This window comes from Thunnus albacares, chromosome 10 (assembly GCF_914725855.1).
Source record: "Thunnus albacares chromosome 10, fThuAlb1.1, whole genome shotgun sequence".
NCBI lineage: Eukaryota > Metazoa > Chordata > Actinopteri > Scombriformes > Scombridae > Thunnus > Thunnus albacares.
Window position 1 is genome coordinate 19,805,125 of NC_058115.1, and position 12,933 is coordinate 19,818,057.

General features: G+C 42.1%; 1 protein-coding gene across 8 annotated transcripts in view; it reads left to right on the forward strand.

The window, feature by feature from the left end:
* The window catches only part of mbnl3 (muscleblind-like splicing regulator 3), a 31,419-nt gene that overhangs the window by 6,596 nt on the left and 11,890 nt on the right, over nt 1-12,933 (forward strand). For 6 of the 8 annotated variants that reach the window (XM_044363309.1, XM_044363311.1, XM_044363315.1 and 3 more), the window contains exons 2-6: nt 465-1,573; nt 7,243-7,407; nt 7,735-7,938; nt 8,027-8,266; nt 9,288-9,441. In XM_044363309.1, the coding sequence (XP_044219244.1) occupies nt 1,400-1,573; nt 7,243-7,407; nt 7,735-7,938; nt 8,027-8,266; nt 9,288-9,441 (937 nt within the window). In that variant the 5' untranslated portion in view covers nt 465-1,399. Of the gene's footprint in view, nt 1-109; nt 351-464; nt 1,574-7,242; nt 7,408-7,734; nt 7,939-8,026; nt 8,267-9,287; nt 9,442-12,933 lie in introns of those variants that run through there. The other 2 variants (XM_044363310.1, XM_044363308.1) reach the window with 2 other exon arrangements.

Genomic DNA, 12,933 nt, shown 5'->3' on the forward strand with positions numbered 1-12,933 from the left:
AGGACACTGCTTCTCACACTATATTGCAGTATGATTCATGTCAAGTCAGTCAATTACTTTCTGCTCCGTAGAGCTCAGGGGAGTTGAAGTGACGTCTCTGTCCTGCCTGCAATCTCGCTCCATCCCCTCTCTCTCTCTCTCTCTCCCTCCCTCTCTCTCTCTCTCTGTTGTATCACTTAATCAAGACATAGCTTGCCCTTTCCTGTTCATTGCTGCCTCACTCCCTCCCGTATGCTCTGCTCCCTTATTTGTTTGTCCTCGCTCTATTCTCTTTGGCTTGTTCCCTTCCTCCCTCCTGCCTCGTGGTCCTCATCACCCTCCGTTTAGCCTTGAAACAAGCTCCACACAAGGTTATAGCTTTACATTAACGCTGCATTTTTAAACCTCTTCTTCTCTCTTCAACAGGCTGCCATTTTGTTAAGGTTTTAAATTGATGTTTGTTTTTCTGCTTTTACGGTCTACAGCAGGGGTTTGGCAACAAGCAAGGACATGCTGAAGAGAGGTCAGTGAGGAGGAGGATGACAACAGAAGAATAAGGGAAGGAGAGATGAGAAAGAGGCTGAAGTAAGAGGAAGAAGTGGAACTCCAAAGTGCCTACTGTGAGGGGGTCGTCTGCTGCTGTTTAGCTGCTGCGCTGCTGTCTTCTCCTGGATGAGAGCAGGACGGAGCCCAGTGTGTGTTTGGCCCTGAATGGAGGCTATATTTTATCCTGACAGCCACAGAGTCATCCATCCCATGCTGCTGAGCTGCAGTCCCCGCATACCCTGAGCTGAGCCGCCGCCTCGTCTCATCAGTACAAGGACGCCATCCTTATAAGGTTCTGCTTTTTTTTCTTTCCTTTTAGTTTGTCAAGCAGTCAAAAGATAACTAGTACTACAGCGACTGCCACAGCCTTGGCCATGTTGACGTGAATGTAACAGTGACTTACGGTGGGTGTCAGTTGATCCGGTGGCCAGGTGAAGGCGCAGGCACTCGGAGGCAGGGCAGAGGGCTATAGACAGAGTTGTCTCGTGCCTCCCTCTCCTTGAACAGTGTCTGTCTCAGCGACATATCCAAGCATGCCAGGAGCAATGTCCTCAGAGTAGTGTCTGTTTTTTCTCCTTTTTCTTTTTTTTCGAGACAGAGCTGGCCTCTGCTTACAATCAACCCAATCTATCTCACCCTAGAGAAACTTCAGCTGCCACTTTTCCCAGGAAGAACTAATAAACATCCCCTAAAATACCCCCAACCAAAAGGACTAGCTGCCTGTTTGTGCTGAAGAAACATTTGAAAATATTTTTACTTCTATTTCCTTCTCTGTTTTACTGGGGATTTTTTCCCCTTGCGTCACTATTAGTCACCCTCATCAGACAGTTTTCTGTACGTCTGCCCCCCCACCGCTGCTCAGTGTTTGTCTGTGATGGCTGTCAGCATGACCATGGGACGGGACACCAAATGGCTGACCCTGGAAGTGTGTCGTGAGTTTCAGAGAGGCACCTGCTCGCGGCCTGACGCCGAGTGCAAGTTCGCCCACCCCTCCCGGAGCTGCCATGTGGAGAATGGCCGAGTCATCGCCTGCTTTGACTCACTCAAGGTAACAACGCCACAGACATGTCACTCATCATCAGTCCTTGGCATACATCTCTTGTTTGTTGTGACACATGCCCTGTGGTCTGTGTCAGGTCAGCTGATGCTACATAATACTGTACAATCACTGAAGTAAAAGTGGTGCCAGCTCGTAGAGACATACACCGACACATAAACACACACAGATACCAACTTTGTCAGCTGGTCCACCCTATTTACCTCTGTTTACATTTCACAGAGCTATTGATAGAAATCTTCTAAATTTATCTTTACATCCTTCTAGCATCGGATGATACAGACAAGTCCTTATTATCATTATTTTATGTCACTGTAAATGTGGTGTAGAATTCTAATATTGCATAATATGATTTACAATTTTGTTTTCCATATTATAAATACAAAACAAATTTAAAACCAGGTCCCTCTCAGAGTGATTTCCGAAACACGTGAGCTGAAATTTTTTTGATCGTCGTCATGCAGTCGGAAGTGATGCATTGCAATTAGGGCTGGGCGTTATGGATCAAATTTTGTATCATGTTATAGGTCAATTTATTTCATCATAGCAGTATATACTGTTTATCATGATATACAGTGTGTAAAGCTTTGAGTATCTTGAAAAGCGCTCTATAAATAAAACAAATTATTATTGTTATTATTATTAAAACTTAGAAAATTATAAAACTTAGAACATAACAGTAAAATAGAAAATAGATAAAATATCCAGATGTGAATGTTTTTAGCTTATACGGTGAATTAAATACTGGACGAATCAAGGTTATTTTTTTGGCATCTTAATTAGACAGTAAACATTCGAGAAGCAGACAGGAAATGTGAGTAGAGAGAAAGGGGGAAGACGCCACCGTGACGCCCAATCAAGGTACTTTAATACGTTGACGCAAAAAGCTTGTAAATTTTATGTTGTCATAAATCAGTCTTGCTAATTTATTTCTAACGTTGCTATAATGACCTAATACAGCCCGTGATTATAAAGAGATAGTTACCACTGTATAAATGATATAGAAATATCTATGACAAATTTCTATTGTCTCATTATGTGTATCGTCATGTTGCCCAGCCCTAATTTCAATCTGGTAACGTGACACGTTGATGCCTGAGCAGAAATAGATATCATATATTGACGCCAGTGTCTTCTGGTTTTAAGGATATTTATTTTCTCCACTCAGGCGTAATTTCTCATAAAGCCACTTTGCTGACAGTCCGTCCCTCCACCGCTGATGTGGGCTAGTCGGTCGTGCTGCCGCCTCAACGCCACTGCAGCTGCTCTCTTGACTCTCATCCTCTTTCCACAGAACCACAACACTAGCACTACTCACAGGCAGCAGAAAAACTAACAATCTGAGAAGTGATGATGCTTTACAGTATTTTAAAAGGGCTCCGACTATCAATGGACGATTGTGCTAAAATTGAGAATAGACTGTCGCTGTGTTTGGCGTGTGTGTGTGTGTGTGTGTGTGTGTGTACGCGTCTGGCCGCATGCATGTTTGCGAGACGTTTTGCTCGACCAGCTTTCCTGCAGCGAAAAAGTGAGACCCAGACAAGGGGCTTTCTGTCTGAGTGCAGCTGCTGTCTCCTCGTTTATTGAGTTAGAATTTATTATTCAGCCATTTTTCTGTGTTATGTCCTCCAGAGCAGGAGGGAGATGGAGAGGGAGAGAAAGAGAGAGGGGGGCCTAGCAACAGCACAGGAGTGCGTACCCATTGGATAGTTTGATCTTCCTGAGTGGCACGGCTGTTTTTAGCACAGAGCAACAGCCTGGCTCTGTACTGGTTGCATTGATGGGAGGAAGAGGCGAGCTGCTTTGTACCAAAGGCAGTGAACATGCATTAAAGGCCACATTCGGCTGTTTGAAGCCCCGGGGTCACGTTGTTAGTTTGAGAAAGAACTGAAGTTGGTGACAGCTGAAGGTCAAAGTGGTTTTCTTCATCAGGAGCCACAGCAGGGCTTTAGTGCTCCCACAGTATGTCAACAGCCACCTCTTTACAGCAGTGTTTTTATCCTCATTGTTGTTCTGGATTATACTCAGCTGACAACAGTTGTTTTTGGTTGACTGACTAGAAAAAACAAAGAAGCACCACGCTCTGTCCCCGACAGAGCCGTTCTACAGCACCACTCCTTCTTCCTGCTCTCCGCCCGCCCCTCCCTTCTTTGTTAATTTTATGGATTTATCTGCTAATGGCCTCCCTCCTCACCGTCCCTCCCATATCTGGCATCTCCAACCCGGTCCGAGCCGACCGCTGTCATTCCCTGTTGCTCCTCCATTAGCTCTGTCTGGTCGGTCTTAACCTACTAGAGGGAGGAGGAGGAGGAGGGGAGCTCACTGCCTAGTTCTTTTTACCTTGTTAACCGGAGTGCTGCTGTCATCTCAAATGATTAGTGTGGCCGTCACACCTGCCCAACATACAGTAGATTTAACAGCAGCGTCTTGTTTGGATGACATCATTGTCACATATGAGAACAAGCCCAAACCTGAGCTCAGCGATGCTTCAGCTGAAGAAAACCATCATTATTACAGCTCAAAAAATGTAGTTAACAGTTTGGTGATCGTATTATTGTCTGAGCAGACAGGTTGATATCCCGTCTCTCTCCTCTCTGAATGCATCAACAACACACAACTGCACTAAGAGGGACTTTCTCTGTGTTGCGTAGTGTGTTGCTATGGCTACCAAAAGGAGATTCCTGACCCAATACTCTCCTCAACAACACTTTTCATTGGCCTCCTTCTCTAACCCAGATTTTAAAGCTTTAAAAATAGAGGTGATGTATATGTTATATCTACCATAACTCAAAATTCAGACAGTCATTTGGTCTGGCGTTTGTTTTTTGGAGCACACTGTGCATAAAAAAGATCATTAGGCTCATTAATAGGCACTTTTCTTTTCCTCTGAGTTTGAGCAGGTTTGCTGGGCTCATGGGACTCACTCCTCATTACAGACTCATCCCTAAACACACAGCCTGCTGACGCAAAGCTTGCTCGCATCTCCAGTGTAGGCGAGAGTGTTTGTGTAAAGCCTGTGTACCATCCTGACCATTTTTCAGGCTGCTACACACTACACTCTGTCCGCTTTTTGTCTGGTGTGTGAGGTCGTGTGAATCCCTTCCTGGATGGCGGTATACGATCGGAGGCACTGCAGTTTCCTTCTGTCCTATATAGTGCTCCTGCTGCTGCTAAGCCCCTTTTTTATGTGTCCTCATCTCAGTGCGACATCATCTATCACCGTCAGAGTCTCTGCACCATGACGTCAGTTTGTTATCTGACTCTTTTTTATTTTCCGTTGCTTTAGTGCTTTGTCAATTGTGCGGCATGCTCACGGGCACCTAATGAGAGCTGGTTTGTGTGGGTGTGGCTTGATGACAGAGCATGTGGCTGATGCTTAGTGGAGGTAGTTTACAGGGTTAACAGCTCATCTGCAGGAGCAGACAGCTGCTGTCTGCCCAGGGGTTTAATGGAGACTGCAGTTTCTCCCCTGAGTGTGTGTTGACCTGCAGTGTTCCTGCAGCACCATCTTCACCTTCCCCACAGACTCTAGCAGGGAGGAAGGACACTGCTTTAAAGGACGTTCTTGAGAAAAATGAATTGCTTTTAGATAAATGGCTAAAATTTGATTTACTGTTTGTCAGGAAGCCAAAAGTGACAAGTAAAAAGGAGCGTTAAGAATTTTTTTCTGCTCAAAATAATATTTGGCAAAGGCTGCTGATGCAGAATAATCACCAAGTCATTGTTTTGGATGCATAGCTTCATTTTGGATGTAAAATATTGCATTGATTACAGGGTTAAGTACAGATACAGATATTTTTACGGAAAGTCAGAAAGGTATCGGCTCATCAGATGATCAGATAAAGAACAACAAGTTCTTTCAGTCAGCCTTAAACATGGTTCAACTTCTTTCCAGTAATCAGTTTAATTCATAATCCAAAATAATACTGAGCTGTGTGAACTCTGCAAATGTGTTCTGTTGCCATTTCTTGCAGTTTCATTCACATTTATTGCAAAAGGCTCATACTTTGATTAAATAAGTATAATACTCGGGTCATATAAGCTGACTGCTGCTGTTGTTTGAACCTGCATGTGTTGAATGAAGCTTTGCATGCAGGACAAATACAAAAGCTTTGACTATGCACACAAGGCCAACAGCAGAATACTGGCTGTTCAGCCAACACGTCTCATGCCACATTTGTTGATAAATAGTCATGAAAGGTGCTTTGTGTTCATTAGATTAGCATGTTTAACAAAGTCACGTTAAGGCTGACATATTTTATACCAAATTGTAGTTGTTGGAGCACATTGTTCCGTCAGAAAACTGAGATACCCCTGTGTGTGTGTGTGTGTGTGTGTGTGTGTGTGTGTGTATGTGTGTGTGTGTGTTTGTGTGTGTGTGTGTGTGTATGTGTGTGTTTTGTTAATGAAAACTGTCCTTCAGTTGACCGGCGTACTGGCAAACCCTGTGTCAGCAAACACTCCTCTTGCTTATGTATCCTTTAGCAGGACATTTCTTCTTCTGGTGTGTGGTTTTCTGACCTCCTGGAGGTGGCGAGCCATAAAAAATACCTCCAGGAATCAATAATAAGAGATTAGTTTCCCACCTATACTTTATATACTGGTATGTAAACACTAACACTAACGTTTTACTGCTAATCCAGGTGAAAAAATAGTTCATCTTCTCAGCCAATTGTAATTAAATGTTTAAAAAAAAATCCTGATACTTTTATTAATTTGGTAACCTGCTGTTTGCGGCCGACGCTGATGGTATGTTAACATATCAGTGTATCTCTTTCAATAAAACATCTTATTGTTATAAATAAAGTAGGTTTACTTTATCCCATCGAACCTCATATGAGTTCTGAAATATTTGTTTTTTCTCTCTCTGGAAAGTAGCTTATTTATTAGACTGATAAACACCAGGTAGAGATACAGAATCTGTCTTACAGAACGGTGAGAGTCAAGCACATGTTTTCACCCTCCAGCTTTATCTCTTGTCAGTTTGTTTGACTTCTGCTGTGCCACTGTGGAAAAATTCAAAGCTGGCTCAAATACTCCACCTGTCATTTCACATTGCTTTAAAAATAACGTGCTATTTGTATAAAAAGAAAAGATAAAAATGTACAGTTTTGTTGCCAAGTGAGTTACAAATGAATTATTAAAATGTGTAATTCCTGTGTACAGTTGCATTGTTGTACTAACAACAAACAACTTTAAACGAGTGCCTCTTAAATTTCTACATGGCTGTTTTGCTCAGATTGTTGGCATTTCCAGCATAGAGTACTTTTTAATGATGAGCATTTTTAGAAAGTGCTTGCATGAATTATCCAGCATCAAGCTCTTCTGGGACTTCATTAGTACTTTATTTCACCAGAATTTACAAGATGTAGTTCTGCTTTAAAAACACACTTGATTGTTGATGTTTATTATAACAAATTGTACTTGATTATATGATTGAATCCTCTGCTAATGTTGGATCAAGTGCTGCGATTATGTGAGCTTTTTTATTTTTGGTGATGGAGTCATGTGGTCTTTGATTGATTTAGCATCTCAATCACATTATTCTCATCTCCCTATTACGGGACTTCATCTCCCTTAAATCCAGAGTCGCTGTAATGTGTCAGTGTCACCATGTCTGCTCTCGCTCTAATCTGTCCTCCATCCTCTCTCCTCTTCAGGGGCGCTGCACACGTGAGAACTGTAAATACCTGCACCCACCTCCACACCTGAAAACCCAGCTGGAGATTAACGGGAGGAACAATCTGATCCAGCAGAAGGCCGCAGCCGCCATGTTGGCTCAACAGATGCAGTTCATGCTGCCTGGAGCACAGCTGCAGCCCATAGTGAGTAGCCCAAACTAAAACGACAATGTTTCAATCAATCACTGCAGCGTCTTTGAAGAAACGTTATTTACCTGCTAAAATACTAATGATGGGAGCACCTCGGTAGCCAAATAGTTACTGTAACGTCCCTGTTTCTATTCCAACCAGTGACCTTTGTTGCATCTCTCTCTCCTTCTTTCCTGTCTGTCACTCTCGTTGCTTTTTGTTGCTGTAAAAACGGAACAATACTGGTTATGTTGCCACCAAACGTTCTCCTAAGTTTAGGGAAAGCTTTGCCATAACGTGCTGTTTGTCTTTCTCATCTCTGCCGTTCTCTCCCTCCCTCAGACAACATTCCCAGTGACGCCCTCCCTGGCAACGAGTCCCAGTATGGCTTTCAGTCCATATCTGAGCCACATGGGCCCAGGCATGGGCTTGATGCCTGAGCTGCTGCCCAGTACTCCCCTGTTGGTCCCCGGGAGTCCCACCGGCCTAGCAGCCATGGGCAACGGCACCTCCGCACAAAAACATGTGCGCACAGACAAGCTGGAGGTATGTGTGTACAGTTGTTGTGTTTCTATGTTTGGCCAAAGTATGATGAAAGGTAAATGCTGATCAGCGGTCCCGCTTGTCCTGCCAGGTTTGTCGAGAATTCCAGCGCGGTAACTGCACGCGGGGTGAGAGCGACTGCCGCTACGCTCACCCCCTGGAGGCTGGCATGGTGGACTGCAGCGAGAACTCGGTGATTGTCTGCATGGACTACATCAAGGGCCGCTGCAGCCGAGATAAGTGCAAGTACTTCCATCCCCCCGCTCACCTGCAGGCCAGGATCAAGGCTGCGCAGCATCAAGCCAGTCAAAACACTGCGTCCGCAGCCCTGGTGAGTCCTCCTCAACACAGTGACAGTGGCAAACACTGAGCACTCTTTTTGTTGTTTTTACCAAAAATAAACAGTGGTCAAAGATTTGAAATCTCATCAGCTGTCTTTCTATTATATGCTGAACAAGACAACAGAAAAAAGAACAGGTGTAAACCGATGCTCACCTTCTTAAAAGTTACAAATCAACATTCATCATATCTGTTCAGCGAAGCACTGTCACTGAAACAGGAGAAGATTTTCTTGTTCTCCACTTGGATATTGTTTACTGATGCAATAAAGGATCAGGGTATCATGGTATCCCCCAACCGGGTTGAAATTTGATAACGCAGCCCGGGGATTTTTTTTTTTTTTTTTTCCATGAATGTCTGCTGCTGTGCACGTGTGTGAGCCCGTACTCTCAGTGAAGTAAGCTATAAGAGCTAAAGTTAGCATTGTGAGCAGCTGTAACATAATCAGGTCGATCTGCAGTGCTGATGTTGAGAAACAGTTGATAAAAATGATACAAAATAGTAAAATGAAAAGAATAAGAAACAATGTTCATGGTATTTTAATTTTGAAAAAGGAATCAATTTTGTAAGCAAAACCCTGCAATGTGGTACTTTTTTCTCTATAATATGTTGCATTTATACTTGTCTATAGTGAGTAAAAAGTTCTCTTGGTTATCTTCCACTGCAGTTTGATGTTTCAGCACCGGCCCCATTAGAGAATGAAATCATAGCAATCCCATTTTGCTCTTGGTCTGACCTCTGGGGCTGGCCTACATCACTTCAGCTAATCTTAGATACTGCAGTGTCCTCTTGTGGTGGTAAAAAGAAACATCCAGATTAAATGGATGTTGAGTCTAAAGGGCACTTACAGTACAGTGCGACTATATATTTACTCAGAGATGACACTAAATAATGCAGTTTTTTGTTTCCAGTAGAGTGTTAATATACTGTGAAGACAAGTTAATAGCCTGACTCTGCCAGCGCCGGAGCCTAATGTCTACATCTTTCTTGCTTTTCCTTCCTCTGCTGGCCAGGGTCTGCCACCAGCGGCCATGCAGTCGCTACCAAAGAGGCCGATCTTAGAGAAGAGCAACGGAGCTGCTGCCACTGTCTTTAACCCCAGCATGTTCCACTACCAGCAAGCCCTGGCTAACATGCAGCTCCAACAACCAGCCTTTATCCCCACTGGTGAGTCTCTGCACACATCCGCAACAATGAGATACAGTCCATCTTCTGTTAACCTCATACATACACGCAGCGGCCAAATTACAGATCATGGAGCGTGAGCCCCTGGTACTTGATTCACCAGTGCTCTGGGCAGACAAACACAAGGGATTTTATGTTAGACAACAAGGTAATATAGTAGGAAAGAAGGAGTTACAGGTGTATAATAACAGTTTGCATGCTGTGTCTGTGCAAAGCTTCTACAGAGTAACGCCTCGCCTTTTCCCCTCCTCACATGTCACGCTTCTTTCTTCCACTGTCTGTTGTGTTGCCTGCATTTGGTTCATTGCTGCTCGACATGTGATGACAGTTGTTGAAGCCATAAACAACGTTAGAGAACACATGTTACAGTAATCAGTGCAAATAAAAAACAGACAATGAACATGAAGCGATGGGTAGATCGGTATGTAGGAATGATGGTGCGTAGTTGCATTGCAGGTTCTTTTAGCCAATCTATGATTAGCCTGGAGATGTGTGATGTCCTGCTAATCAATCTTTGTTTTCGTTATTAAATTAAATGAACGTTGCCGGGAAAACAAAAGAAAGTGAGACAGATCAAAGGAGACAGCCAGTACAAGCCCTCGTAGTCTCCGCTGTATTAAACAAATGTGTTTCTGCATTAAATAGAAATCTGGCTTCCTACTTAACATCAGGAGGGACCTGATTTTATCTTTTAAATTGAGGTTTGAAGTAGGACAGTTTGGCTTAAAGTGTCTGGATGACACTTAGTGACAATTAGTGCTGAAGCTAGTCATTAGTCATCAATAGATTAGTTGACTGGCAACAATTAACTGCCAACATTTTTTAGACTGACAATTCATTCAACAAATTTATCAAGCAAAAACGTCAAATATTTGCTGGTTCTTGCAGCCTCTCAAATGTGAGGATTTACTGATTTTCTCTTTTTCATATATCTCTAAATAGTGTCTTTGTGGGTTTTGGACTGATGGTCAGATAAAAATGTGTCACAGGAGACTCTGGGAAATTATGATAAGAATTTACACTATTTTCTTCATAGACTAAATAATTACTTAATTTAATAATATACAGCTTAAGAAACAGCTTCATCAATGATGAAAATAATTGTTAGCTGCAGCCTTAGATGATTTTTTTGTGCAAAGATGTGCCAGTGACATAAAAAGACCTTCTAGATACATAGAAAATAGAATAAAAAAATTAAATGGACGTCAAGGTTTTAATGTAAAAATGTGTGAAAATGTATTTTAATAGACATTTGACATGACGACACAGGGGACACAAGGTATCAACAGTGAACTGAACATGTTTCAGTTCTTGGAAACTGTAAAGCAACAGTGGTGCGTGAAAGGCCTGAAGGCTGCCAGACATGAATTATTGATAGGCTTAAATTAGACATACTGTAGAGGTCTAAATCCAAAACACCCACATACTGGACCTGTTCTGTGTTAAAGGTAGACTACATATCCTCTTGCACATTTATTATACACAGTTATTACTGCACTGTACTAATACTGATCAGGGCTTGGAAAGCATTTTGCTTTTGTGCTCTTATCCTTATCAGCAACTTATTTTTGGTGCACTGACTGTGACAGGCTCGATGTCGCCTCCTGCACTAACCCGAACCTCTTGACTTGTCTCGACCTGTTGTTTACAATAACACCTCATTCTTTGCCACAACTCCCCGTTCATGTTTTCCATCTATCTGTTTTCTCTTTTCCCATTTGTTTTCCTCTCACTGTCCTCGTTTGCTCCCGTGCTCGTATTTGTTTTCCCCACCTGTTTTTTTGCATAATGTAGCAGGATCTGTTCTGTTCGTGGTGCCCTCAGGAGGCTTTGGTAGGTCAGCTGTGTCAAAGCAGGAAATAGTAACTACACGTGGTAGTACGCAGTATACTTTGTGGATGGGTTAGTATGGAATGACCTTGATGAAAGACAACTGGAAGGATCATGCTGGTGGTTTCAGTACTGACACTTTTTACAACATCAATGCATTTTTCTACCATCTAGGCAGCCACTGGTTTTAGTTCATACCAGTACAACATGACAAACTTGTCTTACGTAGGACAGATAATATATCTCAGTCAAAGCTTCTTTTTTTGTCAAAGAAGAAGTGTTTAAAAAACTCGACCTTATGCATTTAAGGCACGTCTGACTGTCAACATTTGAAAATTAGAGGCTCAAAATGTGTATTCTAGAAATCTAGATAGTAAGCAAATATGGATGTTTTTGATCATGAAGATGTGGTAGACTTTCATGAAAAAGGTTTTGTCTTTTCTCACACCTTGGATGTCAGAGGACTCTTTAACAGCATGGTTCACCAACACAGATGTTTTCACGTATTTTGCCTAATTAGATTCATTCTTAAGGTGCGGTCAAACCACATTTCATCTCAAACAGGAAAGGGTCAAGATGTATTTGCTTAATAAACAAATCGACTCAGTCAGTTCAATCTCCAGTGTCCGGCCAGTTGGAGAGAGGGGTGGGATTGACGTTCACAAAATATTGAATGTTTATATCCTTGTTGTATGACTGTATGGTGAAACAACACAAGCAGTAGATTAGGGGTGAGTGACAGAGCAACAATAGAGGAAAATGATAATAAAGTTTTTGATAAAAACCTGTAAAATGTACAACTTGTGGACTGTTGTTGTTAAACTGAAAGCCACACAAGAGCCTGCAGTTAATGCTGCAACCCTCCACACGCTATAAACCTTTTTCACAGCAGACATTTTGACTTGTCAGAAAAGCACAGGTGTTATTTATATCATTGACGGTTAAGCCATGAAAGTGTGACAGTGAGCCAGCATGCAGAATACCAGGACACTGAAACTGAAGCAGCTAAATTTAATTCAGCCATCATTAATTTAATTGTTTACACCTGTGCTTTTCTAATGTAACAAAGCTAAAATTACACCTTTATAATTCTTATTAGTTCATTGTGTTTGGTGACCTCATGTAACTTCAACCTGAGGACTAATCAGAGTGGAAACACCTGTGTGGGTGAGCCGGACCTTCAACAAACATTATACGGACAATAATGTTACTGTGGCAAAAAAATGAAGGTGGCTAAATGTTCACTGTGATGTGTTACCTCCCCAGGATGATTTTAAAAACAGTACTATACTGTTTGTTTATTTTTTTTAGATTCATTTCCTTTCTGCAGGTTTGGAAATAAATATAAAGGAATATGGTTTGTTTCGAAAATGGATCATCAGTTATGTAAAGTGAATTAAATTTGCAGGTAATTAGGTTAAACTCAGACAAACAGAAATTTAAGAAAAATATAATCACTTCATATTTGCTAAAGAATTAATGGGTCTTAAGGAAAATACACCTGAGATTATTGTGTCAGCTGCTGAAGGACATGATAGATGTTAATTTTGGAGCTCTCAGGCTTTTTGTCTTTTTTGTTGCAACATATCTGTGTGTCATCTCTGCCTGTTTGCTTTCTTGACATTACGAAGGCAATCACACTGA